Here is a 27,959-nt window from a genome sequence, read left to right as displayed (position 1 = left end):
TATACGGTTACCTCATTGATAAAAAACGCATTCGCAGTTTTCCACAAAAAGCGAAAAAGCGGCCACACTGTTCGCATAAAATAGTACAATATATGTTTACAAAGTACATGCGCATGTGATTGAAATTTTAATATTTTTTATATTTGTTAGACGGTCCTTCTATCACGTCATCATTACTTCGTCTACTACAACTCGGTGCTTGGGTGTGTTGATACAACACGGTGGAAGGAAAGCAGCGCAAAATTCTTAGCACCAGAAGCACGACACAAACAACCACATTTTTCCTTGCACCCCATCTTTGGCGCTGTTTTTTCCCTCTGTGCTCATTACAACAGATACTATCGGGCAAAGCCTTTCAAGGCATCATTAATTATCTCTTACCTTAGTCAGGCGTCTACATTAAAGATTGTGAATTCATTTGTACTTATTAGTGGCGAAAAATATCTAAGCTCATGAAAAGTCCAGGCACGCGATATTGATATAGCCAACAGTTAGGGCCATCGCCTTGTATTTGCACATTTTATTGAGGCTGTTTGTGCTACTGAAACTGCTGCACCGTGCTACACTTCGGAGCCATTTCTTTTGACAGCAATGGTGAACACTTGTGTTTTTTCTAACTGAAGTGTTACGAAGTTGCCCGTGTAGAAGCACATATATAATTCACGGGAACGCCCGGTAAGTGTGATATTTATGCCTTATTTCAGTCCAGTTGTGATTCACGCAAGTCCCTCTGAAGCATGTCTGTGAAGGAAATAAAATAAAGTTAGGTTTAGGTTTTCGTATATAGCATAACATTAAAAGATACTACAATATTTCATGTTGGTGATAAATTAAGCAAGCAAACCATAGATTATGGCCAAGCTTCTCCGAGAAATCAGTATATTGCGACGCGAAACAAAACAAGTCACAGAGTCCCTTATGCATTTGGCTAAGAATACTTGAAGGCGAAAGCCCTCTTTTTCCTTTTCTGTTCAGTCGACTTTAGTGATTTCTCCCACAAGCTTTCGGCCTCCAACGTGGTTTTAGGGGCGAAGCTCCTCTTAGTCTAACCTCGTCACGCATCAGGCGTAACCGGCAGTATCTCCCGAACAGTATAATAGATGGCGCTGTCTCATAGAAGTACATACAAACTGCAGTTGAGTGATGATATTCTAGATGATGCTGTACACAATCTGTGTCATCACCATTTCCCGTCTCATTTCCTAAATGGTGTTGGTCCAATAGAAGTGTGTGCAATGGTGCGCTTGTGTGAATCGCCACTAGATGGCGGTGGAAGTGCCGCTACACTCCGATTGGCTGCTGCGCGGGCTGTGCTTGGGTGCGCGGGAACGAGTGCCTCTATCAGTCTCCTGGATCGTCGCCGTACGTGTCGTATCGTTGGTGGGTGAAGCGAGCGCCGCGGCGAAGCGACCGCGGCTCTTGGCGGATCCTGTGACGGTGCGCGTCAATGACGCCGCAGCGCAACGTGCACTCGAAGCAGCGGACCCCGAAAGGCGAGCCCGAGAAGCGGCGGCGAAGTGAGCGCGGCGCCTGGCAGACCTTGATGGCGCTCGTGCGCGGGAAGCGGCGACCAAGCGGCGCCAGCGGTCTCACATTCAAGGAGCCGACACGCGGTTCGAGCGGGAATTTCTCGCTCATTTGTTTGGCCACAGTTGTGACGTGTTTGATCGACTTTGGTTCGATAATAACCTCACCGCGGTTTCTGGCATCAGGAACGAGATCTTCACCGTACATCACGTGTTTGCACAATAATTTTATCGGGCGAACTTCTCGGAGGATTAACGGTATCACACATAACCTCCGGTGCTTTGCCCACCTCACCATCGTTCACCTCGCGGATATATGCTTGAATTTTTTTCCACTGCCGCCAATATCGGATGAATTGGAAGCTTTCTCCACGTCACGTGGTCTTGTAATGTCTCCTTGGTTGGCCCACCTTTGACCAAGCCACGAATAAACGTGATGACGTCGTAATGCGACAGCGAATGATGTGACGTCACGATGATACCATGAGGACGTGACAAATTTTGGTGACTTCTCACTTCATTGAGTAACATCATCGCATGGTGATTTTTTCATCATTCCTATTGACGCCGGCAACGCCGACAGTATTTTTTTTCCCGCTTGATAGGTCATCTAAGAATATCTCCTTAATGAATATTTACATCCGACATGGGAGTAGCCTGCGGCTAGCCGGGGGCCCCAACGGGGCCTCCTCGGCTTGTCCCTCATGACTTCAAAGAAGTTCTTTGTATGTCTGTCAGGAACATGGCTCTCTGAAGAAAAAGAATGCTGTAAAACTCGAAGTTTAGCTGATCGTTAAGCGTTTCAAAAATGTGATAATTTCATCGCGTCGCCTGTGCCTGTGCATTCCACTTTGTTTGTATAGTCGTCTTGTGTGACCCTAACCCACGGTGTAGTACACATTTTCAGGACATTCCACGCGCGATGGACCAGATAAGGTAAATGTTAAAGACTTACAGAGCAGAGAAAACTAGCATAAAAGAAGAATGATGACAACGGAAAAATCGATGTCTCTTGTCGTAATTCATCTTCTATCAGTCTTTTTTTTTTCTGTGCTGAAAGCCCTTAGCATGATCCACCAAAACGTCAAGCGTATCACCATTCTCAGATAAAGTTGCAATGGCGCGGGTCCGTCAATCTCGTGACGGCCGCCTTCTCTGCAGTCACCAGACTCAGGAAAACTCAGTACTACAAAACAATCATGAAAGAAAATATTTTATCGCGCTTTGGCATACCGACGAGAGCTTCGTGGGAAGCTCCAGTGAGAGAAGGCCGCGTGTCTATGACTCGGGGCGTGTAGGCGGCAGTCGGACGCGCTTGTTACAGGCGCTTTAAATGTCCACCACTGACCTACTTTAGCAGCGCAGCTGAATCATTTCGGACTTCCCGTAGAACGCCGGTTGCTACAGGAAAGAGAACTAAAACATTTCCAAGCGAAACATCACTCACATTATTCGGTGGTATCGTAAGCAGAAAAGCCGGGACCAGCGAGCGTACAGAATATCGGCCCTGGTAGGTACGCCTGTCACATGCGTATCCGTATGCGTCGTTTTCCAATAATTGATGATCTGTAGATCGTGAGTTTCGTGGGGATCGGCCGTTTCTGATATGACAATCTGATGTTTTGTCAAGGTGACTTGTCATTTCGCGTTGCTACATTTTATTGTTGCCTGGATATGAATTCTTGGCGGTCGTTGTCTCTAGAAACTGCAGTGTTGTGCTACTAAGCACGTGGATGAATGTTCAATTCCCGGCTAGGAGGAAGGAAACAGTTGGGAGGGGGCATTGCGCATTGCGGAAGAAAGAAAGAAAGTAGGTCAGTCAATACTGTGGGTAATGGTCATCATCCTCCTCATTAGCTCAGGCACACACACGCCAAGCTTCGCTTGCCCCTCCCCCCCATTTTCCCCACATGGTAAGGGCTCCGGAATTTTAAGAGCAGAGCTGCTTAAACCAAGCCAAGTTATCCTCCTTGAAGCGAGCATTGGTCAGTGACAGGTGAACAGAAATGATCATCATAATGAAACGGAATGCCTTTTTTTTTCATTCTACGCTACCATTTCGTCCTCTTCGTCATCTGCTTCGCTCCCAGAACACGGGCGCCGATTTGTTCCGCGCGGCCTGCAATAACCCTGGTTTGTGAGAGAACGATTACAGAGAGAGAGGAAGAAAGAAAGAGAGAGAAATAACGAAAGATAGAAAGAATGACAAAGAGAGAAATTCTTGGCGGAAATAAAAATTCGTGAACAGGCTGGATTATAGCCTGTGTACCCACGACCCGAAGCTGAGATCCGAAGGTTACCAAGGCAACGTTATTAAAGTGGTAAGTAGCTCGATGGCGACAAACACGGGACACATGAAGCACTTTAGAGTCGTTAATATTTAGTTCCAATAAACACGAATAACACCAGTCAGGCAATGAGTTAAATTCATGCTGCAACGTGTTAGCTTCGGTGTTATTGGTTATTTCGCGAAAAATAACACCAGAGAACAAGTATACGTAAGAGGACAATTCCACAGCGAGATTTCTAGATGGCCAGAGTTTTGCGTTGAATTATTTTGCGTCACTGTGGCTGCCGCCTTCGTGGGAGATGTCAGCATCCTCCGTGCTGCGATGGTCTATCGGTAGCGGACTGCTTGCGGGGGTAACGCTGACACGCATGTCGTTGGTACGTTGCATGCCTGCAACTGGCTCGTTAACCTATTGTCTTTGCAGCTGCACTTCTACTGTGAACTGCTTCGTGGAGTCTGAAAGCATTTCCTGCACTTGCTGGAGCATCCGCTGAATTCATATTCTACTCACCAGTGTGATCGCAGTACTCGCCTTAAGTGTTGAAAACACTGCAACTGCTCCCCCATTTGTAAGCAGATAGCGCGGGCCTTCTCACTAAATGTCTCGGGAATATTGAGTGTAGCCGTTTATGCCACCGGGAAGGGGGCTACTACTGGCTTGGTTATACTATGAGTTGCCTTGTCGCTCGCTTTTAAGGTGTTAAGCTTGCCTTCAAGTTTCGCTTTTAAAGACTAGATGAGTTTCTGTAACTTCCACTGTACCTCCTCAATCTCGCTTATGCATTGCTACATTTTTAATTCAGGTTTCTTGTGCTCGGCCACGATTATGCTCGGCCAAGGTAGCAGGCGGAGACACAGTTGCAGCCCATCTCACCTAAATCGTTGGCTGGCAGGCAGTCCTGAAGGAGACATCTGCGTTGCCTCCGCACGCGCACCTACGGATGGCGCTGCGAGTTCATATAAACACGCCTCCGGCGCTCGGTTGTCGAACACTGCCATTACACGAGGAATTTTCAGTGGTATAACGTATGCTAAAACTGTTGCTTGGACGAGTTAGTTCATGATTAAGATAAATTTATCAGGGCAAAAAACGCCAGGCCTGCGCGGAAAGCGCAGCACAGTCACAGCGAAAGCTGGAAGAGTGGCATTTGTAGAGCCCGTTGTAAACTTTCTTGTGGCTACTAATACAAGTACACTAGCAACGTACCCACTATGCCGCAAATCATAATATTTGTGAAGTTGGGAAGCACCCACCACGATATTATTTGTCATTCTGCGGAGAAGCAAGGTGCCATCTGTAAGGCATTATGTTTACTTTGTTGATGCGACGGTTGATGACGATGAATAATTATGGCTGAGCCTTTTGTAATGGGTTGGACGCTTTAAACGACCCACTAGTTACGTAATTCGCATTGTGTGGCGCCCAGTCGTTATTTAACTCTCCCACCACGCTTCATAAGATACGCTAACGTGAGAAAAAGAGAGAGAGAGGGAATTAACTTTATTGATAGACACTGAGGAAATGGATCATGGGAGCCTTAACGGCTTCCTTCGCAACCAATAGAAGTGCATTTGCGAGGAACCCATTACGCTCTAAATTATCATAATTTTTGTGAAGTAGGGAATCAGCCACTATTCAATTTTTCGTCATTCTGCGGAGAACCGTGGTACCGCTAAACACCTGTAAGGCATTATGCGCACTTTGTTATGCTGTGGCTAATGACAATGAAGAATTATGGCAGAGGCCTTTGCAATGGGTTGGAAGCATTCAACAACCCACTCGTTGTGCAATTCGCAATGTGTGATGCCTGGGAACAGAATTCGCGTTGTGTGACGCCTGGTTGGTATTTTACGCTTCTACCACACTATTGCATATGGTAATGTGGTTCCTTCCCGACATGAAGCCTGTACAGGGTCTTTTTGCAAAGCAGTTACAAGCACAGGCATGGCTCAAAGGTCGAATACTGGGATCCCACGCAGAGGGCCCAGGTTCAAAACTGTTTCCATCCTGCCTTACAGGTGCCTTACAGGTGTTTAGCGGGTACCACGGTTCTCCGCAGGATGCCGAAAAATTGCTGCTTCTCTACTTCACAAACATTATGATGATTTATAGCATAGTGGGCTCCTCGCAAGTGCACTTCTATTGGTTGCCAACGAAGCCCTTAAGGCTCCCACGATTCATTTCCTCAGGGTCTCAATAAAGTTAATTTCATATCTCTCTCTCTTTCTCACGTTAACGTATGTTATAAAGCGTGGTGGGAGAGTTAAATAACGACCGGGCGTCACACACTGCGAATTACGTAACTAGTCAGTCATTTAAAGCTTCCAACCTATTGCAAAAGGCTCAGCCATAATTCTTCATCGTCATCAACTGTCGCATCAACAAAGAGAACATAATGCCTAACAGATGGTACCTCGCTTCTCCGTAGAATGACGAATAATACCGTGGTGGGTGCTTCCCAACTTCACAAAACTTATGATTTGTGGCGTAGTGGGTACGTTGCTTGTGTACTTGTACTAGTAGCCACAAGAGAGTTTACAACGGGCTTTAGAAGTGCCGCTCTCCCAGCTTTCGCTGTGACTGTGCTGCGATTTCCGCGCAGGCCTGGCGTTTTTTTTTTCCCAAAAGATGACTTGTGTCAAATTTTTTATGCTGTCAGCTAATATTGTTTCCTCTGATGATAATTCAGTGGCAAACAAGGCGAGCAATACCGAGTTCCGTGTCTACAGGAATTAATATTAACTAACGATCTCCTGTTTAATATGATGCAAAAGGAAAAAGTAATATATGCCACAACTTACCTTGTTTACACCACATGTCATTCCGTCCAGCCTGTCGTGAAACTCGCAGACGTCTTCACAGATTCCCTCTTCACATTCTGTGTCTGTATTATCCGAATATTCCGATTCATAATCATATGCGCTTTCCGAATCTGTGTCATTCCAGCAACAATCAAGCTGGCATTCTTTCGTATTATTCTGTTACAGAGATATAAAACGCGCTCAATGTGGTATATGAAATGTACATATAAAAATATATCATCAGCAAATAGGACGACAGGTCCTGTTTTGGCATAAATTGTTCTGAAATGTGTTGGAGTTTCCGAAGTAGTAGGAACAGAATAGCAACGTCATCGAGTTGACTCATCGTTCTTCATCGTTTCTGCATGAGCTCTTAGTTTACGGTTGTGACGGGTACCTACGAAGGCCTTAGAAATGCGTATGAGCATGCAGTAGCCCATTCTGTGAGTTTAATAGCTTCTCTTTGTTACTTGTCTTTGTGCACTACAAATGGTATTCTCATTTGTCCTGCCAAGCTCTCTTCCCCGCAGCTATTTCTTCATTTCCTCTGCACACTTGCAGATAAATCCATTTCTATGCACACTTTCGTCCAGTGCTCCCATTTTGAACTTTTCAGTTGTATTTACAATGACAGTTGTTACGAATTTCGAATTGTGTTTGTTTTCTGTCCGTCCCGTCTGTTTAATATGCTTACGACCAGCACCTCGCGATTGCCGGAGCCAGGAACAAAACCAAGTTCTGATAGGTTAGCTGAGACTTAGAAAATCGCCAGTTTAGGATCTACCTTAGAAGCCTAGCTTGCTATTCACTGGCCTATTGCTCAGCAAGGCCAGTGTATATATTCCGAATCCCGGCCGCAGCGGCCGCATATTTGTGAAGACAATTCTTGAGGCCCGTGTATTCCGATTTAGGTGCACGTTAAAGGACCGCAGGCGAGCGAAATTTCCGGATCAATCCACTACGGCATCCCTCATGATAATATGGTGGTTTTGGAACATTAAACCGCAAAACTTTTAATACAATCTATACCATTATCTCTGCCCCCTGCACCCCCCTCCCGTGCTGCTTGCTCTGGGGAGCCACTCGCCCACACAAAATGCTGTAGCGCCCGCTTGAATCTCGTGCGTTGTATTCCCCACCGTCTATCATCTTCTACGCCGTGCTATAAATCCCTGTCTTTTGCATTCCCTGCCATGAAATAACTGACCTCGGTCACAGTGACAGGTGCGGATCGGTGTACTAAGCCGACGGCGTTTATTCCTCAAGAATTGTAAGGAGCACCAAGAGGCTGCCATGTACAGCGTGGTGCCTAATGCCCAACGCAAAATCTTTGATTCGATCAGGAGGATGGCGTACCCGGGTACGCTCTTCCACTCATAGAAAACTAGAAACAGTATGAGCAGGACCCTAACCACTGCAAAAAGCGCGAACATGAGAACAATATTAGAGATACGCCACCGACGCCTTGCTTCTTCCCATTGTACTGGCCGATGGCTGGGCGGAAGCAGCGGAAGCGAGCATCACCGTCAATTCACGCTCGATCGCTATGCTTTAAGGGCCCCGAGACCCGCACTGTGATCTGCGCCCTGCACACACCATACTGAAACCGCTGCTTTATGCTTTATGACGTCTGGCTCGCACGCACCGATATAAATTGGGCACAAAGTCCCCCGGAGAAGCTGATCTCATGACCACTCCCTCGCCCGAAGCGTTAGTTAACGTGTTCCGGGGCTCTAGCTTATATGCATATAACCGGATCATTCACCGAGCCAAGAAGCGGCTAGGCACCTCCTGACTACCGCCTTCCGTGAAATATATTTTTCAGTTTCATAAAGTTGTTGCTATGGCTATGCCATGGTGATTGAAAGATTTTGGTGAAAATACAGCTACAAGTAATATTCTCAGTATTCGAGAATAATTCATCGTCTTTTCATGAACAAAGACCGTCAATAACGAACCCACAGATCGAGATTTGGGTACTGCATTTAGTAAGATTACCTAGACGTGTGTCACAAATGTGCAGAAAAACATCTTTTTAATAATTTAGGTAGCAAGCACTCCGCGGCAAAACTGACGCTTAGGCTTCTTGCTTCCTGTAACTTGCAGCTGCTGTCCGCTTTCTTGCTGATTACTTACTGCTTTGCAATGCGCGTATTTCTTATTGAACATGCGCAGCGCATGCGCAGTTATAAAAATGGGTTGCTCAGACCGAATACGCAGCCAAAAAAATGCGATCATGCCTTGTACGTCATCGCACTTACCTTATAAGCCGGCACGACTTCTACATCTGGATGCATTAACTTACAAAAATGTTCGTCTGTGAGGTTTTCACCAGGATAAAAATCATTTGTAAAATTTGTAGTGGTGTTGACGTATAAACATGAATCCGGCAGTCTGCTGCACAAATAAGAACGCACACCATTCGCTCATTTCATTCGTGAGGTCTAGGACACCGTAGGAATCAACCTACAGTCTAGCAGAGTGCTTCTATCGAAAGACTAATATTGAGGCCAGACATTAGTACTCTAGCAAGACAACATTAAGTCCTCAGTGTTGCAAGTCTACCGTTCAGCAGTCGGCCCACTATGACACAACAGCGTGTTATCTATCGCCAGTTCAGATTGCCTGCTAATCCCCAGAGGTGATCTTGCGCCATTGCTGTCCGTAAAAAGCACATTCTTTCGCGAGTTATTTTTTCGTAGCAATGGGCAACTGCCGATAGTAAGGCAATGCAACACGATGCGGCAACTGTTAGGTTAGAGTGGCCTTAACAATGGATAAATAAAATTACGTGGCGATGCAGCTCCGCCAGCTTCACGTTTCGTCTTACCCACTAACCTCTAAAGTTATTACTAAAAAGACTTTTGCGTACAAGTATCGTTTGCAAAAAATATTGCTAGATTGACCTTTTGTTTTTGGAATAAACGAAATAGCCTGCAGAAAATTAACATGCTGTGTTTGCTTTTTTAGAGAAAGAATGCAAGCATGAAACTCTTGAAGGGTAAATGCAGAGTTTGTTGCATTATCTATTTTCTTACCTGACTAATTCTTGTATGCTTCTTATGCAGCAATCTGAAAGCTTCGATTTATTTTGAATGTCTTTGTTGATGAGAGACATAAGGTTACTGTTCAAAAAAGAGCAGTTCTCTGACGTGGGACATCCATCGTGATTGCAGCCAAGCCTGCAAACGAAAGAAATATGTTCTGGTAAACAAATATATATATTGCATACTTTATATACATGGTGTTCAAAATTAAAATTTTTGATTTTCTTAAAATTCAGCATTGGGAGGTACGCGAAAATCACCTTTTCAGATAAGTTTATTTTATCCAGGGGTACACAAAGTGACACAATAATTATCGCAGTCAGTCGCCTAATTAACGAAGATTGAAGAATGAACTTTTTGATGAGTGCAGCAGGTGTGCATGTTTGTATTGAAAAGTTGGAGGCAGTCGCGTTTCTACACAGTTCTGATCAGAAGAATTGTTCTAGCATGTATGTACCCCGAGATATCCCGCTGCAAATTTATTTGCGGTTTGCATGATTACGCATGTAAGACAGTGAGCACAGGAGCAAAGCTCCTCCCCGATGTGCCGCGGCAGTCGCGTAAGGCGCTTAATCTGACAACGGGTCGAAGGCATAGGCACAGATGATAACGGTTACCCTTTTGCTACCGGCTGGCGAGAGCACGCAATGACTACTCGCCACATTAGGGAGCAACATTGCGCCGATCCTCACGGACCTCCATGCGTAATTATGCAAGCCACAATTAAACTTTGCAGCGGGATATCTCGGTGCGCGGACATGAAAGAAGAATTCTTCCAAGTGGAACTGTGTAGAAACGCGACGGCCTCTAACTGGTCGATGCAAACATATCCTATTGCTGCACTCATTAAAAAATTGTGGGCAGTTCGCACCAAGTCACGAAAAACTTGGCACAGCAAAGCACGGACCCATCGCCGCTCGTACTCCCTTTCGATCGACACGTCTAGCTTCGATATGGGCGGCTTCCTCCTTGGAAGTACGCAGCCAAGCTATGCGCTATAGAACGGCAGTTGCGCGCGACTTCTCCGTCTGTGGGCGTGGCTCAGCTATTGCGCATGCGCGGCTTGGCCAGGTGGTGCGGTTTCTGGCCGCTAGACGACGCTATGCAGGCGTCCTCTTTCTTTCTATCTTTCTTCTCTCTCTACTTCTGTCTTTCTCTTTCCTTGATGTTCCCTCTGTTTCTTACTTTTTCTTTCTGTATTTATTTCACTCTATCTCATTCTTTCTGTGCTACGCTTTATTCCCTCCCCTCTTCCTTTTCCTCCTCCTCACCATCACATCTGTCCTCCTCACGCTCACTTCCCTTTCTCACCCCATGCTACACTATACTATACAAGGCTATGATGTGCTCTGCTAGTGTGCCTAAATGCGAGTGATTAGGAGGCTCGCCTTCGGATCAAGGTTACGCGGTTTCGAATCCCGCCTCGTGATGAATTTTTTTCGGCAAGAAGTTTTCCCTTTATTTATATCTCTCTTTCCGTCTCTCCGTTTCTGCCTTTTTTTCTACCTCTCTGTCTATCTGTACTCGTTCTCATTTTGCCACACAGTGGTAGATACACGTTAAGATGACGATAGTTTCCTGCAATCGACTCACGAGAAACTATTTGCTAAACAGCTTCGCTTTTCAAAGTTCCTTATTCAATTCAGGTTTCTATATCAGGTTACATTCCACATTCACTTTTCCTCATAGTTGCGCCGTAGTTTATATTCTGTAACATTTGTTTCTAGCCATCTTCATTTATTTGTTTATTAGCACCAGTGGATCATATGCCCTTTTGATCCATCCGAGCATACATACATAGGAAGCGTGCACTGATATACATATGTCACGGACAGCCTCAATGCGCTAAAGTTTATTAGACTGTCAATGATTGTGTGCCTCACCTATCAATTTTCTTTCTACAAGATGTAAGTATACATGTTCTCAGAAACATCTTATCGCTATAAATTTCGCAGGTGTATCTTAATTCTGGAAAGGTGCTTACAAATGCCCAATTTCGTGCGCCATCGTTATACGTCCATTGTAAGTTGGCGGAGTGTCTTCTCCAACAGCGAATCTTTCTGCTGTGCAAACTCCGGCCATTGTGGTCAAACCTATCATGGCACATTATGAAATATATATTTGTCTACACACTTTAGGAAGGCACACAGCAATAAATGGACGAACAATGTTGAAACGAATCTCAAGGATTAACACAAAAATTGTGACAAAGGATAGGGCCCCATGTATTAGACAAGCTAAGAATTGGCAAACTAAGGCGAGCAAGTTAGTGACTGGTTTTATAAAACATATATCTTTTTGCTTCATTTTAGGTCGAGATACCGCAGAAAGCCTAGTCATTTGTGCATGGCATTTTCTCATAGTGTACCTCAATCAAACACTTTTTCGTCAAAGTAACCAAGTAGAGTAACCAAGTATCCAACCTTTGCCTCCGAAAGTGCTTTGTTTCCGAGTAGCTTGATAAAAAAACGCCTTCAAGAATGGAACGCGATCGTGTAACCGGACCCCGACCGCTTCGACTTCTCAACTGCTAGAATTGCTTCGGTTGTCGGTGCATGCCTCAATCGTGCAGTAAGAAAACGAACGACTGTGCGCCTAACATTGGCCGTTTCAGACTATCGTAGAATACCTACTAGAGGTACAGTTGCGAAGTGCCCACTACGCCATATTTCTTCCTTTTGCTAATCAGTGAAGGACCCACTACGTGTCTGTAAGGCAACACGCGAACCTGCGCAGCTGGTCACTGTGTTGCTTTTGCTACTGATGATGATCAAATATTTGTGAGCGCTTTGTAATGGGTGGGGCATTAAAACACCCGCTCGTTGCGCAATTGACATGTTTTGACGCCTGGCGCGATACAACGCCTTTGCCACGTAATATTGCATGCGTTGGAGACACCTCCCTCGCGCACACACCGGCATTTCCGTGAAATGGACTCTTTAACGCCACTCCATTATTATTAATGCCGATAAACCAAAGTTAGCTGTCATTGTGCCAGCATAAATCAAAGAGAACAGCGTTGCAAAATATGCGCACATCCAACGTGGTGAAATGTACCTGAAATATGGTAAATAACTGCAGATATATAATTCAATGCCAATGGAAGTTAAGAAGGCAGCATCCGAAGTTCACACCCTTGTGTAAGGTGGTTAACCCCATATACTGATTTGCTATTCAAAAAACATAGAGGAATCTTAAAACACAGCAGATATGTCCTTATGCCTTGACCAGCCAAGAAATCCTAAAAAAATTGGTGGTATTTACTAAGAGTAAATGCTTGCGCACACTTCTGAAACAATCTAATCAGCGGGCACGAAGTGGATGCAGTAGCCACGTTATGGCCGCACTGGGCGTCTGAGAGGGGATCAGAGCAGCAGGTCACCTAAAACCGCTTAATCATCACCGCCTCCTTAGAGAGTGAGAGAGAGAGGAAACATGGTTGCAGGTAGCGAACAGCCATAAAGAGAAAATTAAGCAGCATTTGTCGAGTTGGGACTCATGCTGATTTTGGATATGTCCCTGTCTGTCTCGCGCACAGTTGTCCCACGAGCAAACTTACAGCTAACGCGTGACAAGTAATTGATTACTTATAATCACTTACATTAACTGCAGTTTTCTAGCACTTAATTTGTTTATCTACCATAATGTGCTTATTAATTTGCCTATCTATCTATCTATCTATCTATCTATCTATCTATCTATCTATCTATCTATCTATCTATCTATCTATCTATCTATCTATCTATCTATCTATCTATCTATCTATCTATCTATCTATCTATCTATCTATCTATCTATCTATCTATCTATCTATCTATCTATCTATCTATCTAGCCGCATACGCCTGTTTCCTCTCGTGATCGCCTCCTTAACCTGGTGTACACCAAAATTGCCATGGGAAGATTAGACGATTTGACGAATATGACTGTCGAGTCATGACATCAATAACGTGAAACGCCTGTCGCGTACGTCGTGAAACCCTTTCCTCCAGGTACGTGGGGCACATACGCGTTTACCACGGGCAGCGGTGTACGGGTATGCGCCACAGGTGATTGACAGTTTATATCTACCCAAAAATGGCGAGAACAGACTTTGGTAAATTAAATGAAATATCGTTAAGAAAAACTGATATCGGAAGCGTTGACCCAGCGAATGAAAAGAATAAAAATTAGGATCCCAACAGGAATCGAACCCGAGCACTCTGCGTTGTAATAAAATTTTCTAGCGCAGAACCACCCCAGGTCAATAAATTGGTTTGGAAAAACAACCTATGCAGGCGTAATGGCGGTTCAACGTCACTTGTGGCTGTGGTTCTATTTAATTTTACAGCAAAGGAAAAAACCCTACATATGTAGTCCTGCGATACAGGCGTCATAATAGATTAACGTCTGTGGTTCCAGTGTTGGCTCCGCTTTTACAGCGGTCTAAAAAGCATTACATTTGTGTTACTATGACTCAGCAAGCTATATTGAAGCATTTCTCGACCAAGTATGAATATCTTAACGAAAGTTACGTATGATATTCACATCACCGCACCGCATTGTGCACTTAGTTTCGATAATACTGACGTATGTAGTCTAACGTGAGGGCTGACATTACGTCTCACCATAAGTTACCCTTTAAACGCCGATGTTGTCGACGTGCCTGGTAAGCCCACAATGTGCACAGAGCTATTATACTTACAAAAACACGTCGATCCACCTCGTAACACTTGGCTCAAAGCCATAAAATGAAGCATAGAAGTACTCTCTGATTTCTTCGCATGAAACCGATTCCCGCAGCGCGTGGGATCTGCGGCATTTTTCTCTTAGAACCGCTTTAAAATGCAGGCATCCAATTTTCCGTGCCCTATTTATGCCCCATGCTATACATCATTTAGCTCATAATAGGTACCAATTACTTTCGTAAAGCAACCAAGTCAATATGCCTAAGTTTGTTGTATTAACCATAGATACCTGGTTATTCACAAAATTCAGGAACCCATATAGTACAATAATTTGCAAATTTTCCGAGTATTTTGGCCAATAACGTGTGTGTAATGATTACCCTACAAATATGCTTGCGTGTGAACCAGCAGGGCGTGTATTCTGTTAAATGGTTAACGTTACAAATTGCTGTTATTTCATATACAGCATGCGAAACCGCGAAGACGCGGAATTTTGCAGAGAGCCCTGAATACTACTACAGAGTACCTAGAAGAAGTTGGCCTACAAATTTCGCCTGCTAAGTCAGCCGCCATTGCTTACCATCCCAGACAGCGTGCTCGACGAAGCATGAGCCGGCTTTACATCGGAGATACACCAATAGAGTGGGTACGACAACATCGTTACCTGGGCGTAATTATCGATGATCGCCTGTCTTGGCGGCCTGCCGTTACCTCCGCGAGGCGAAAATCACAGACGCTCTTCAAGTATGTGGCTGCTCTGAGTGCTAGGGGCGCTGGCTGCGATCAGACGACAGCCCTACAGGTGTATCAGTCAGCTGTGCTCTCTGGCTTGATGTACGCTTTGCCAGTCTTGAACGTGCCACCTACTTTGATGTCTCCATTGGAACGGGACCACCGTGTTGCCCTCCGAATCATACTTGGTTTACCTCGCGAGGCGCACTCTGTTCCTCTACTCACCGAAGCGCACCAGTTGCCCCTGAGGCTACAGGCAGACCAGAGAGCGCTGCACCATATCGAGCGTTTGCACCGAGCAACAGACGGTAAAGCACTTATTAATCGCCTCACTCAACGCCCGGGATCTCGCATGGGGAAAATGGCGGCATTGTTTACTACGATTGCCGGCAATTCAGAAGATTCCACTACCTTCACAACCCCGAAAGAGTACAACCAGTGCACCTTCCCCATTTATCTATCCATTCCCGGAATACATAAAAAGTCGGACCAGCCTGTTTCGGCACTATTTCAGTTGGCCCAGTCGCACCTATTTGAAAAGTTTGATGACTATCTCCATGTATTTACAGACGCATCTGTACGCAGCGACGGCAAAGGTGGCTCTGCAGCTTTCTATTGCCCTTCGACTAACATCAGACGGGTGTTTCGCATACCGCATCCACCTTCATCAACAACTGCGGAACTATCAGCGATTGATGTTGCTCTGAAATACGTTCAAGAAGAATTAGGAGCACCAAAGGTTGTCATACTCACAGACTCTCGTGCTGCCCTTAGCAGACTGTTGAGAAAAGACTGCGACGGTCCAATTACATGCAGCATTGTAAAATCTGCCACAAACATTATTTCTAGTGGGGTGTCCCTCATTTGCCAGTGGATACCTTCGCATGTGGGTATTGCTGGGAATGAAGAGGCCGATCACGTTGCTTCAAGTTGTGCCCACAACGAGTGCGACTGCCAAGAAATTTCATGCCTGATAGACAACGCTCGTCTGTTGATCCGCCGACATCTTTTAAAGCAGCACCCTGACCAACGCGTCGCAAGCCGCGGGTTGTTCCCTCCCCGTATTCGTGGTCGTGGATTGCCTCGTTGTGACAGAGCCCTCTTATATAAGCTAAGAGTTGGCTCTGTATTAGTGCGTGAGCGCTTATTACCGACAAGGTCGTGTAGACAGTCCATCATGTACGTCGTGTGACTCCTGTGAGACACTAGAACACATAATTTTTGAGTGTCCCGCATTTGTTATGCAGCGAGCACTGCTCATCAAGGAATATGGACTTATTGGTCTCAAGTGTACGAACCTTGATGATTGCCTGTTCCCGAGGGGTTGTGCTGCTCGGCGTGACCAGGCCCATCGAGCCCTACTTACTTTCTTAAAAAGTACCGATTTGGCCTCGCGCGTATAGACAATTTTCCTTGTGACCACTTATTCGTGTTTACGTCTGTGTTATTTGTTTTTTTCTTACCTATTTTCTTTCCTTTTTCTTTCCCCCCTATCTTACTTTCCCCAATGTTTCCCCTTTCCCAAATGAGCAGGCAGGCGTTGTGCCCCTTTAGGTGGCAGTTGTCAGCCTGTTCCCTCCCTATTTCCTCTGTGTCTTCGTGTTTTCTATGTATTCAAACCAAATAATAAATAAATAAACCAACTTCATATATTTCCTAGATTTCTCCTGCTGTGCCCTGCCCAGCTGTATACCACAGACTTCGAAATAAATTGGAATCTCATATGCTCTCTAAACAAAATCCGCAATGTTATTCTATATTAAACTGGGAAGACCAATACCCAGAGCGCACCGAAAATGGAAATGGTTATCTATGTACTAGAATTCACAAGTATCCAACACTATACGCAGCAGACATGCCCTATGAGATAAGCCCTATGCCGTCCTTGCAACAACACTGCATACTTCTAGATTCGGAGCTTCTATTTGAAACAGCAACATGTAAAAATTTAAACTCACCTTCAACCTCCGTTTTGAAAGTACCATTCAGATTAAAAGTCAGCTCTTCTCTGAAAAGGTTGATGTCAGAACTCACAATATATATGCACATGTGATCGCTATCAAACGGAGCACTTGACTCGGAAAAGGCTGATAGCACATTTTGATACGTAGCATGTTATCAGAATATGCACGGCTATGTCGTTTGATTCACATCAGTGGAAGATTCACGAAAGATTTAATACCTCCGACGGCTATACATTAAAAGCATTGCGCCTTTTACAGCGAAACCTGTTATGAGATCACAACATGGGCCGTTTTTGGCGCCGTAGTTGTCAGCCGCCACCGCCGCCACCGCCGGTGTCCGTAACGACTGTCGCGCGAAATAATAAAATAACACGAAATAAGAAAAAATATCCAGGATGGAACGAGGTTCAAACCTTGGTCCTCTACCCGGGAGCCCAGTATCCTACCTCAGAGTCGTACCGGTGCTTGGAAGTGCTTTGCAAAAAGACCCTATACAGGCTTCATGTCGTGAAGGAACCATATTAACAAATGTAATGTAGTGTGGTAGAAAAGTAAAATAACAACCAGGCGTCACACAACGTGAATTCCGTAGCCGGGCGTCACACAATGCGAATTGCGCAATAATCGGGTGTGCAATGCTTAAAAACCATTACAAAGGCCTCTGCCATAATTCTTCACCGTCATCAGCCAAAGCGTCAACAGTGCGCACATAATGCCATACAGGTGTTTAGGGGATACCACAGTTTTCCGCAGAATGAAGAAAAATTGCATAGTGGCGGCTTCCCTTCTTGACAAAAATTATGACGCTTAATAGCTTAGTGGGTTCCTCGCAAGTGCACCTCTCTTGGTTGCCAAGGAAGCCCAAAAGGCTCCCATGATCCAATTACTCAGGGTCTCAATAGTGTTAATTGCCTCTCTCTCTCGCTTTCCGTTTCTCCGGTTAACGTATGGTATAAAGCGTGGCGGTACAGTTAAGCAATGACCGGGCGTCACACCATATGAATGACGTAACTAGTGGGTTGTTTAGCGCTTCCAACCCATTACAAGGGCTCAGCCATAATTCTTCATCGTCATCAACCGTCGCATCAACAAAGTACACATAATGCCTTACAAATGTTATCTCGCTTCTCCGCAGAATGGCGAATAATATCATGGTGGGTGCTTCCCATATTCACAAAAATATGATTTGTGGCATAGTGGATACCTTGCGAGCGTACTTTTGTCAGTAGCTACAACAGAGTTTACAACGGGCTCTAGAAATGCCGCTCTTCCGGCTTTCGCTGTGAGTGTGCTGCGCTTTCCGCGGAGGCGTGCCGTTTTTCTTATTTTGTAATTAATTAATTTGTTGATTAGGAACATTTAACTAAATTGCTTAATATTGACTTTAGGCAAAAAATTGGATTTGCAACGTTCCAGAGCGTCCTCACAAACCACCCATTACATTAATTGCGATAAAGAAAGTCTCACGTGTATCATTTCTTTCAAGCTGCAAAGAAGACCCAAGAAATAAAAAAACGTCACTAGCGCATTCGCGCGCCGTCATCGTGCTGCTCTTAGCCGTAGTTTGAGCGAACGAAATCAGCTGCGGCCACGACTCGCCGGCTCCGTTGCAGCGGTAGGCCGACAAGTTGGCGGTGGTTTCTTGGCCCGCGTGAGCCAGTTGGCGCGCGTGACGGTGCAAGCTGTAGCAAGCACGGGCCAAGAAACCACTCTTAATTTATCGGCCTACCGCTGCAACGGAGCCCGTGAGTCGCGACCACAGCTGCTGATTTCGTTCGCTCAAACCACGGCTGAGAGCAGCATGGTCCCTGGCACGCGAAGGCACTAGTCACGTGGTTCTTTTTCGTATTTCGCGCTCTTTCTTTGCAGCTTGGAAGAAGTGAGACTTTCTTTATCGCAAGTAATGCAATGGGAGGTTTCTGAAGACGCTCTCGAACTTTGCAAGTGACAATAATAACCATCAATGACACCTCGTAGCTGGAATTGTCTGATGATAAGGCTGTCCCTTGCCCATTACCTGCTGTCGAAAGACAGGTGTGGTGCATAATTTCGCAATGAGGCACTACGGAAGCGGCTGAATGCCATGGGCGTACCCCTGCCTCCTGAGCCAAGAAGAACCGCGCAAGCAAGCCACATGTCTGTGCTTGTGAACCAGGGATCCTCCTCCAGGTGCCAAAACCCGGGATGTGCTCAGCGAACAAAGTTCCGGTGCATCACGTGCAAGATCTTCCTTTGCATCACATCTGCGCGAAACTGCTTCAAGCAGTCTTACAACAAATAAGAGTGCTTCCCGCGAGCAAATGTAAAATTTTTTTATAGGCGAGTGTTGTTCGTTTCCCATGCATAAAGACCCAGTGTACATTACAAAGAGGGCTCCGTGTATTCGCTGTTTATATTTCTTGAAAATCGGCGGGTGTTTATCGGAGTTTATATTTTTGGCGGAAATTCGGAGTTTAGCGGAGTTTATTTCTCGTAAATTCCCAATTTTCCGAAATTCGGAGTTTTGCATTTTTCTCGAACCCCAAAATCTTAGATCAATTCATACCTGAATACTAAAACATCAAAATACTAAAGCACAATACGGAAGCGCAAACACTGAAGCACAAAAACATATAGGCACAGGCGAAATACTTGAACACAAAACACCTGAATTTGTGCGTATAGCAACCTTACGCTTAAAGCTTAATGTAAATCATGAAAGTATAGTTCGCGAGGTTGCTGTCAGTGATCGAAGCGCGCTCCTTTCGATTGACGATTCTCAGCTTTGAAAATGCCCTTTTAACATTAGCGCTAAGAACAGGACGCGCCTTAAGACGCAGCGCGCAGCGAGAGAGCACTGGCCACTGGAAATGGTGAAGTCTCTAAAACGACAGGGATTCAACAATATTACATGTTTCATAACACTGATAGTTCGCAAAAACACTCAGGAGCTGGCTCATGTCGTCAGTTTCAAGAAGCACTAATTGAAACATAGGCGCATAGGTTTCGAACACACAAGGCAGTTCATGCTTCACATTTGGATTCAAAATTTTAACACAGTGCCAAAACGATTCTTTGGTGTATTTTAGTTGATTGCGCAGGTTCCTCTTAGACGTCTGTCTCCACTTTTCGGTGACAGCAGGGTAGTATCCGTGAAAGTCTGCTACAGTCGTTAAGCAGTCAGTCTCGTTTAGGACATCCAACAGACTTGTGACGCGCGGTGCGAAGACTTCGGTTGGGTCACGCCATTGACTGATGAGTGTGTGCGAACGAACCCCAATTATGGGATAAACTTGGTGATTGAGAGCACGGCACACGAATAGGTCGTCAGAAACCTCATCTCAAAGGCAAGCTGTGCAGAGCTTCAGGTGATAAAATAAGACCCTTGAGCTTATCACACTTCGTTTCCTTGGCTTTGTCGCTTCTCAGGAAAGACAAAATTATCTTCGAGAGCTTCATAAAAAGAGAACCACCCCGACGGACACACGGTTTTCAGCGACATCATGGACATGCCCATGGCCAAGCACACAAGACCGAACATTACAGCGGAGCTCCCGCGACGGCTTCAACAGGGCAGGAAAGTGCACAACAAAATCGTGAACTGCGTTAAATGAGCTCGTCCTGATTCCATCTTCCAGAGCGTTGTTGAGTAGGTGGCACGGATCTTTGAAGTGAAGCGCCTTGAATTCGGAGTTGGAGAGTTGCAAGTCCTTGTGAAGGTCCTGCATATAGGAAGCTGAGTCGGAGCACAATGCAGCTACCTCGCCTAATACAGCTACGCGCGGTAAACTTTAAATCGGTCAAATCAGAAGATGTATCAATGAGCGGTTAGAACTTGCTCTTTCGATAAAGAACGAAATCATGTCATATTGGCCCTTGAAATCGGAGTTTATCATGTAAATGCGAATTGTCAAAAATGTTACTGGCTAAAATTTATCGGATTTTTTAGGATAAAACCAAAAACACGGAGCCCTAATTATAATGCACACTGGTGTGTAAAAGCTGTTTGTCCTAGAGACGCAATTTTTCATCGTTTAATAAAGTGTGTGCATTCCAAAAATGTGTGTTGATTTCACCTCAGGAGGATATATATATATATATACATATATATATATATATATATATATATATATATATATATATATATATATATATATATGCTAAGCATGTGATATTCATGTCAGGAGCTGACGTTAATGCTTGCGATAGACTCACATGATGCCAGACAGACGGTCGGATAGATAGCAACGGTGAAGTTCTTTCGTTCCGAGAAATGCTTCGCATTGAATAACACGCAAGCTCGTTAGAAATTGCTATGTTTGCTGTGAAAAAAAAATGAAATGTTCCCTACGCTAGTAGACACTTCAAAGACCAGTTCACAAAGTAAGCTATAATCCTTAGAACCTTAACACTGTTCCTTTGAGTAGACTTCTTGGCGTGATGGGCCACTGGTAATAGTGTCTGCCTGCTGACCCTGAAGTGGTATGCTTGATTCCGAGTGCGGTGGTCGTATTTCAATGGAGGCAAAATGCAATAGGCTTCTGGACTGTGTGTTGTTGCACGTTAAACAACAACGAGCAGCGGGAGTCATCCAGAGCCGTCCATTAAGGCGTGCCTCATAATCATATAGTGGTTTTCAACCAAATCATATAATGTTATTTTGAACAGCATTAAACCAAGACAATTATTTACATTTTGAATAGAATTGATGCCCTGTTTTTTAACCCCTGATCATTTATTAAAAAATAACTGATCTCACACATCTCAAACATAAATATTTTCTCGTTGTAGGCACGCTATCACTGGTTTTCACCATAAGAGTGGTACGTTTCAAACACGTCCATGGTGCTGATTTTAATGGTATTCGTACTCTTGCGTGCGTATATGTAGGAAGTGTTCTCAGACATTTGTTGTGTTTTTTGAACACGAAAGTGCTTTAAGCTGGAATCCATTAGGTACTTATGAACGTCATTTGCATCACGGTTCGGACATCAATACAAGAGCAAGTGGTTAGCTTAGAAAGCAAATCAGGAAAAGAAATACTTTACTGAGTTTCCCGACCTGGGAAGTTAACTGATTATTTCTGCATGGCAGTTGCACGAGAGAGCCACGCCGCTGCTCTTACTCTTCTTTTTTCATGGTACTATTGATTATAAACGTGCTGAATACATATACGTAGCAAACAATAGAGCCAAAGATGCGTCTACAAACACCCAACAAGCGTTATAAAGAAACCAGTTTCAAAGAAAACTGTTCTGTAAAAGTGTATTATAGCGGTACCTTTCACGAACAGTGGATACCAATCCGGCTTGCCATATATTCAGTTTTAAAAAGAAAGAAAAACTGTTTAAATTGGCATTTCATGAAATGGGATGTTCCTAAGTGGCATCCATACCTGGTCAAATGGTAAACGATATCGCAACTTTCTTGGACACATGCGTTTATATACTCCACGATGTTGTTTATTGCCTCCGCAGCGTCATAGCCGCAGACGGTGTCGTTCAGTTTATACTTGCGTCCATCTGTAGACATGTTACACGTCTTTTTCCGAAGAAGGAAGTCACCCTAGAATGGCAGAAATTTCGTCATCATTACTTTATAGCATGCATGTTGAAATGCAGCTCATGTGTCTCTGTGCATATCTAGTCTCCTTATGGTTGTATGCACATGTATGAAATGCCATCATTATACGTCAGCCCATATAGTGTCAGGTCGTACACGTATAGCTATTCCTACGAAAATAAATTGTAATTGAAACTTTGCTGATGACGAGACACCAGGGCAGAAGAAGCCAAAAATCAGGGACTGAATATTCGTCCATTGAACACGCAACATATTGCAACTTCCAAGACTATGGCTGCTCAGGAAGCGTCAGTGGCCATAAGCGCACACCCAACCGAGCGCCCCTACCTAACACTAAATATCAAACTATTCATTAAAACAATGAAGTGATGACACGCTGGTGGACACATGGTCGTTTGATCTTTCTGTCCATGATGCTTCCAGAACCTCACGTGAACCTTTGTCCTTAGCTCGCTCTAACACATTCCTCTTATAAAAAAGTGGCCTGCAATTCGCAGCGCATAACCTACAGTGAACTGCCAGGTGCTTTTCTGTGACCCATTACAAGCAGTTTGCTTCAGGAGGCACTTATTTATACATCGTCCTCTTTTCCCCCCATTGACCATTCCACAGGTCAGCTGAACTCGCACACCCTGTGTCCTCTCTTTGTGTTTAAGCCTCAGACAACATTCATTCGTTTCGTTTTTGTTGGGTAGGACACCTCATTTCAATGCATTTACTTTTCCTTAAGCGGCAAGTGGCCCTTTTCGTGGAAATTGAAGCAAAACTTCTCTTTCTGGCTTGAAGCCTAAACACTTAAGCAGCGTGACATTTATTTGTGTGGATTTTTTTTTTTTCGCGCGAACAGATTATCTAAGAAACCTCCGTAGACGCATACATAAAAACTCGGATGACACGCTTGCTTTAAAAAAAAATAAATTGCTTACCTCAACTTCAACAATTTTGTTGATTTGAAATTTTATAGTTGGATATACCATATCACTATACGGTAGTCCCACCTAGAAAAACACGAAGAATGTAAGTGAGCGCCGATAGGGCGCTTCCATGCAATAGCACTCATTTAAAATGAGAAGCATTTCTTATAGCGAAATTCTGCGACTTTGAGCGTATCTATCTATCTATCTATCTATCTATCTATCTATCTATCTATCTATCTATCTATCTATCTATCTATCTATCTATCTATCTATCTATCTATCTATCTATCTATCTATCTATCTATCTATCTATCTATCTATCTATCTATCTATCTAGCCACCTACGACATTGAGCTCTCCTGGCCATTTCGGTAATGGGATGCATACCAAAACCGTTATGACATAACATGACCACATTACGAACACAAAGGACAGGCCATAACATGAAAATCATGATATGCATCTCATGAACAGCTAGATTTACATCCCATGGAGTTCCAGCTGCGCGGCCGTTTCGTTCATTTGATTTGTACCAAAATTTGTGTGGTTTGACAATAGTGTATGACGAACACAAGTGACAGGTCCTAATGTGCAAATAAAGGCCCGCATGTCATGTACAACATGATTTACATTACATGGTCTTGGTGCAATCGTGGCTGTTTAAATGAATGGATACATATCAAAACTGGTATGATGAGACATTTCTGTATGACGAACATAACTGACGCATTGTAACATGCAAATCGTGACATGCATGTCATGTACGACAAGATTTACATGCCGCGCTCTTATTGCAGTCACGGCCGTATCGCTGGCTTTATATTAACCAAAATTTGTATTGCGCGGCGATACTATATGATAAACGTAAATAGAGGTGGTAACGTGAAAATCATGACATGTAAGTCATGTATATGATTTACAGGTGGTAACTGGAAAACCATGACATGCATATAATTTACGGCACGATTTGCATTCGACGCTCATTGTCCGATCGCTGCCGTTTCGCTCAATTGATATACACCGAAATTGGTATTGCGTGAGGCGACTGTATGACGAACGTAAATAAGTGGTTGTATTATGAAAATCATGACATGCATCTCATGTACGACATGATTTATATGCCACACTCATGGCGCACTCGCGGCCGTTTAGCTGGCGTTATATACACAAAAATTAGCATTGCGCGACTGTATGACGAACGTAAATGAGAGGTGGCAACATGAAAACTATGACTTGCATGTCATGTACGACATGATTTACATGATAGCTTATGGTGCATTCGCGGCCGTTTGGCTAGCTTGATATACGCCAATATTAGTATTGCGTGACGCGACTGCATGGCGAACATAAATGAGAGGTGGTAACATGAATATCATGACATGCTTGTCATGTACGATATGATTTACATGACACTCTCATTGTGCGCTTCCGGCCGTTTTGTTAACTGGATATATGCCGAAATCGGCATGACATGACGCTAGTGCGTGATGAACATAATTGACAGGTCATGCATTGTATATTCCAGAATGTGCGTTTCATTAGCATGGTATATACCGTATCGTACATGCATGCATGCATGCCAAATATGCGATATATAATGAACTGTTTGCCATGGCATCACTGAGTTCACTTGTCTCAAAAACAATGAAGGCGATGTAGCAGCTCTCTGCCTAGTGCTTCGCATTACATCGATTCCCACAGTGCGTGGGATCTGCCGCATGTTTTTAACTGCGAGTAGCTACATAGGACCGCTGTAAGCCGCGTGGACTTGTCCTTTCGGCTAACGGCTGTTTAAGTACAATTTACGCGTGTAAATACCGACCCACTCGTTGAAATCCAACAGCATAATTGTCAATTATATGGCTTTAATAACCCATTCATTACGTAAATTGTTGCTCTTTTCCACATTGAGGCATCTATATACAATATAGAGTCATGTACCACTGACACTGCAACGAATTTGCTAACCGGAAAGATCTGGGCGCTGCGTTCGAAATTCGCCCACCACCTCCGTCAGCATATCAGAGTGTAACTTAATCCTGGGACCACCATCGATAGCGGTGGCGGCGGCTAGTTTTCGTCAGAGACAAGCGTACAGCAGTCACGGCCTTGCAGGGCCACCTCGGAATAATGCACGACAGAACCGCGGCGCTTACTTCAAGAAACAAGTAGTCGATTCCTACCATTCTAAATTCGAAAAACCTCCTCATCGACTGAAGCGACTTAACCATTTAAAGGACTCCTCTAATGTCAGCCGGACGAGGCATCGGCAGTCAGTCAACTCAGCCACGCTTCCAAATTAAGGGTGTCACGGGTTCAAGTACATTGTACTTTTTTAATGCATTGAAAATATCAAACTTCTTGAAAACGTCAGCCCCTAGTGGGTGACTTCTTAATATACGGGGCACCATAAGGACTACGCTGCTTCTGCTGCTCCTCTCCTCTATAACCTCTTCAGAACAAGGGACGGCGTTCCTGGTGCACCACTTTCAAAATAAAAGCTCTGACTAAACCTTGGCCCTTAGTCTCCTCGACGGCGGAGCATCGAAGAATAACGACAATCAGACTCGTAATGCAGCAGACAGTGGCAGATATCACTCAATTCGGATTGATTGCCACTAGAGACTGAACATGCCAACACTTAACCATCGAACGCTCTCGAGTGATGCTAGATTAGCGGATTACTGGAAGAGTTATAAGGAGGTAAATGGGATATCATCAGTCTTATTGAGGTTACAACTGGAGAAGCATAAAGAGTACTGACTCATGGACACTTCGTGCGCTATAGAGAGCCCCCTCAAGAGAATTAGTTGGGCATGGGGTTTCTAATATACAAGAGCCTTTCAGGCAATGCTAATTAATTCTACAGAATCAGTGGAAGGGTAATAAGCGTCGCAATAAAAAGAGTGGAGAGGTATACACTGAAAGTAGCACACGGTTACGCTTCAGCGTCCGGCCATGGCAATATGTTGTAACAATTGCATGAGGAGGATTCTATGTTCTGTACGGCAGCCTATATATCAGGGATGACAAAGGGGCACAGGGCTTGAGCGGCAGTGCATAGCAGCAGCAGAAACAGTAGTAATTGTAATTAACACGCTGTGACATCTGAAGTACGCCAAAACAACAAACAAATTTGAAACGGTTAATTTCTGAAGATTACTAGAGAACAGTTCGCCTAGAGCTTTTCTTGAATTTGGGCTTAGTTCGAGTGTGGCACACACATGGGGAGAACTTACTGAAATACACATGACCATACTACACCATACCAATTTCCCATTTTGTTTGACACCTCAGTTCAAGGACGGATCCATAGGACCAGTGTTGCGGAATGACCGCCTCCGATCAATTCCAATTTCATTCCGGGGAATTTGAACGTGCCGCAATTACAGTCCTTTCAATTCCTCGGAATGAAAATACTTAGCCCATTCCCACTCCAGGAATGGCCGGGTAGTTCAGTTCCATTCCTGCAATTTCTCAACGTAGGAAGGGAATCTTGATAGTTTTATCTGGTTAAGAATGAACGCCCCATAATGCTGATGTCATCATATGCATTAGAAACTGCAAAAGTACGCCAAACACGCTACCATGGTGGAGGGATAGCTGCTTGGTGACATATCTCGTGCAGTATACAACCACCCTACTAATTCCCATAGGGGCAGTTCTTCCGCTACCTATAGTATTTGCATTATCAGCATGTTTGAACGAATGATGATGTTTCAATATTGTTTAAGCTTCAATGTGGTAACGATGAAATGACGACATAGCGTATTTTTATGCTGACGAAAGTAGTGTTCAAAAAGACTGAGCAGTTTTACCACACGTCTGGAGCTGCAGCGAATATGAAAAAAACTAAGATTTGGTTAACTGGGAACAAAACCCTCTAGATCTGCTGGTATTTTTTGGAACAGTGCACCGCTCGGGCACCTTGTCTCTTTGCATCGAGTACGGAACACTGGGCCGCACTGCTCGTCAGATGCCATACGTAAGCTTGCAGTGAACACAAGCATCGCGCCAGCGTCAATACGCATCTCAACTTAAAGAAGCAATTTTTTTCGAACATGCGTCCGAGTCGCCGACGGCAACAGAAGTAAAAGCAAAGAAGTGAAGTGGAGGAGACAGCAGGCGGCTGGGGCGCCGCCGAGGAAAAAAAAACACAAGGAGTAAGTGGGGTATGCGGCCGCCTTGGTTTTCCTATGACGGATAACAACGGCATAGAGCCGCGGTTACGCGAAGAGACCAACTTCGCAGCAACGCAGTGTATATAAGGACAGAATTGTAGTAGCCGCGTTGCTTATAAATGTACCATGCTTGTAATCACCCAAGCCGTTTTAAAAATACTGCTTGATTGTTAAATTCTAGGCACTGATTTACTACTGTTTGAAGTTTGAAAAACAGCTGGTGTGGGTGCTGCTTTAGGAGGTGACGGCGTATAAGCAGACGAGCGTTGTCC

The 27,959-nt window shown here is 44.4% G+C and overlaps 2 protein-coding genes across 2 annotated transcripts in view; both read right to left on the bottom strand.

The window, feature by feature from the left end:
* Nucleotides 1-27,959, bottom strand: part of LOC119402030 (venom metalloproteinase antarease-like TtrivMP_A) — a 223,783-nt gene that overhangs the window by 76,104 nt on the left and 119,720 nt on the right. The window lies entirely within an intron of this gene.
* Nucleotides 502-22,554, bottom strand: LOC119402783 (metalloprotease mig-17-like). Its single transcript, XM_037669853.2, has 7 exons — nucleotides 22,402-22,554; nucleotides 17,022-17,071; nucleotides 11,650-11,758; nucleotides 9,657-9,800; nucleotides 8,880-9,015; nucleotides 6,619-6,795; nucleotides 502-741 (listed from the first exon to the last, which is right to left on the bottom strand). Exons 1-7 carry the CDS (start codon nucleotides 22,536-22,538, stop codon nucleotides 661-663), a joined length of 834 nt encoding a protein of 277 aa, XP_037525781.1. The 5' UTR covers nucleotides 22,539-22,554; the 3' UTR covers nucleotides 502-660.

Source organism: Rhipicephalus sanguineus, chromosome 8 (assembly GCF_013339695.2).
Source record: "Rhipicephalus sanguineus isolate Rsan-2018 chromosome 8, BIME_Rsan_1.4, whole genome shotgun sequence".
Lineage (NCBI taxonomy): Eukaryota > Metazoa > Arthropoda > Arachnida > Ixodida > Ixodidae > Rhipicephalus > Rhipicephalus sanguineus.
The sequence above is the reverse complement of the archived record's forward strand: the minus strand, read 5'-3'. Positions and strand labels throughout refer to the sequence as shown.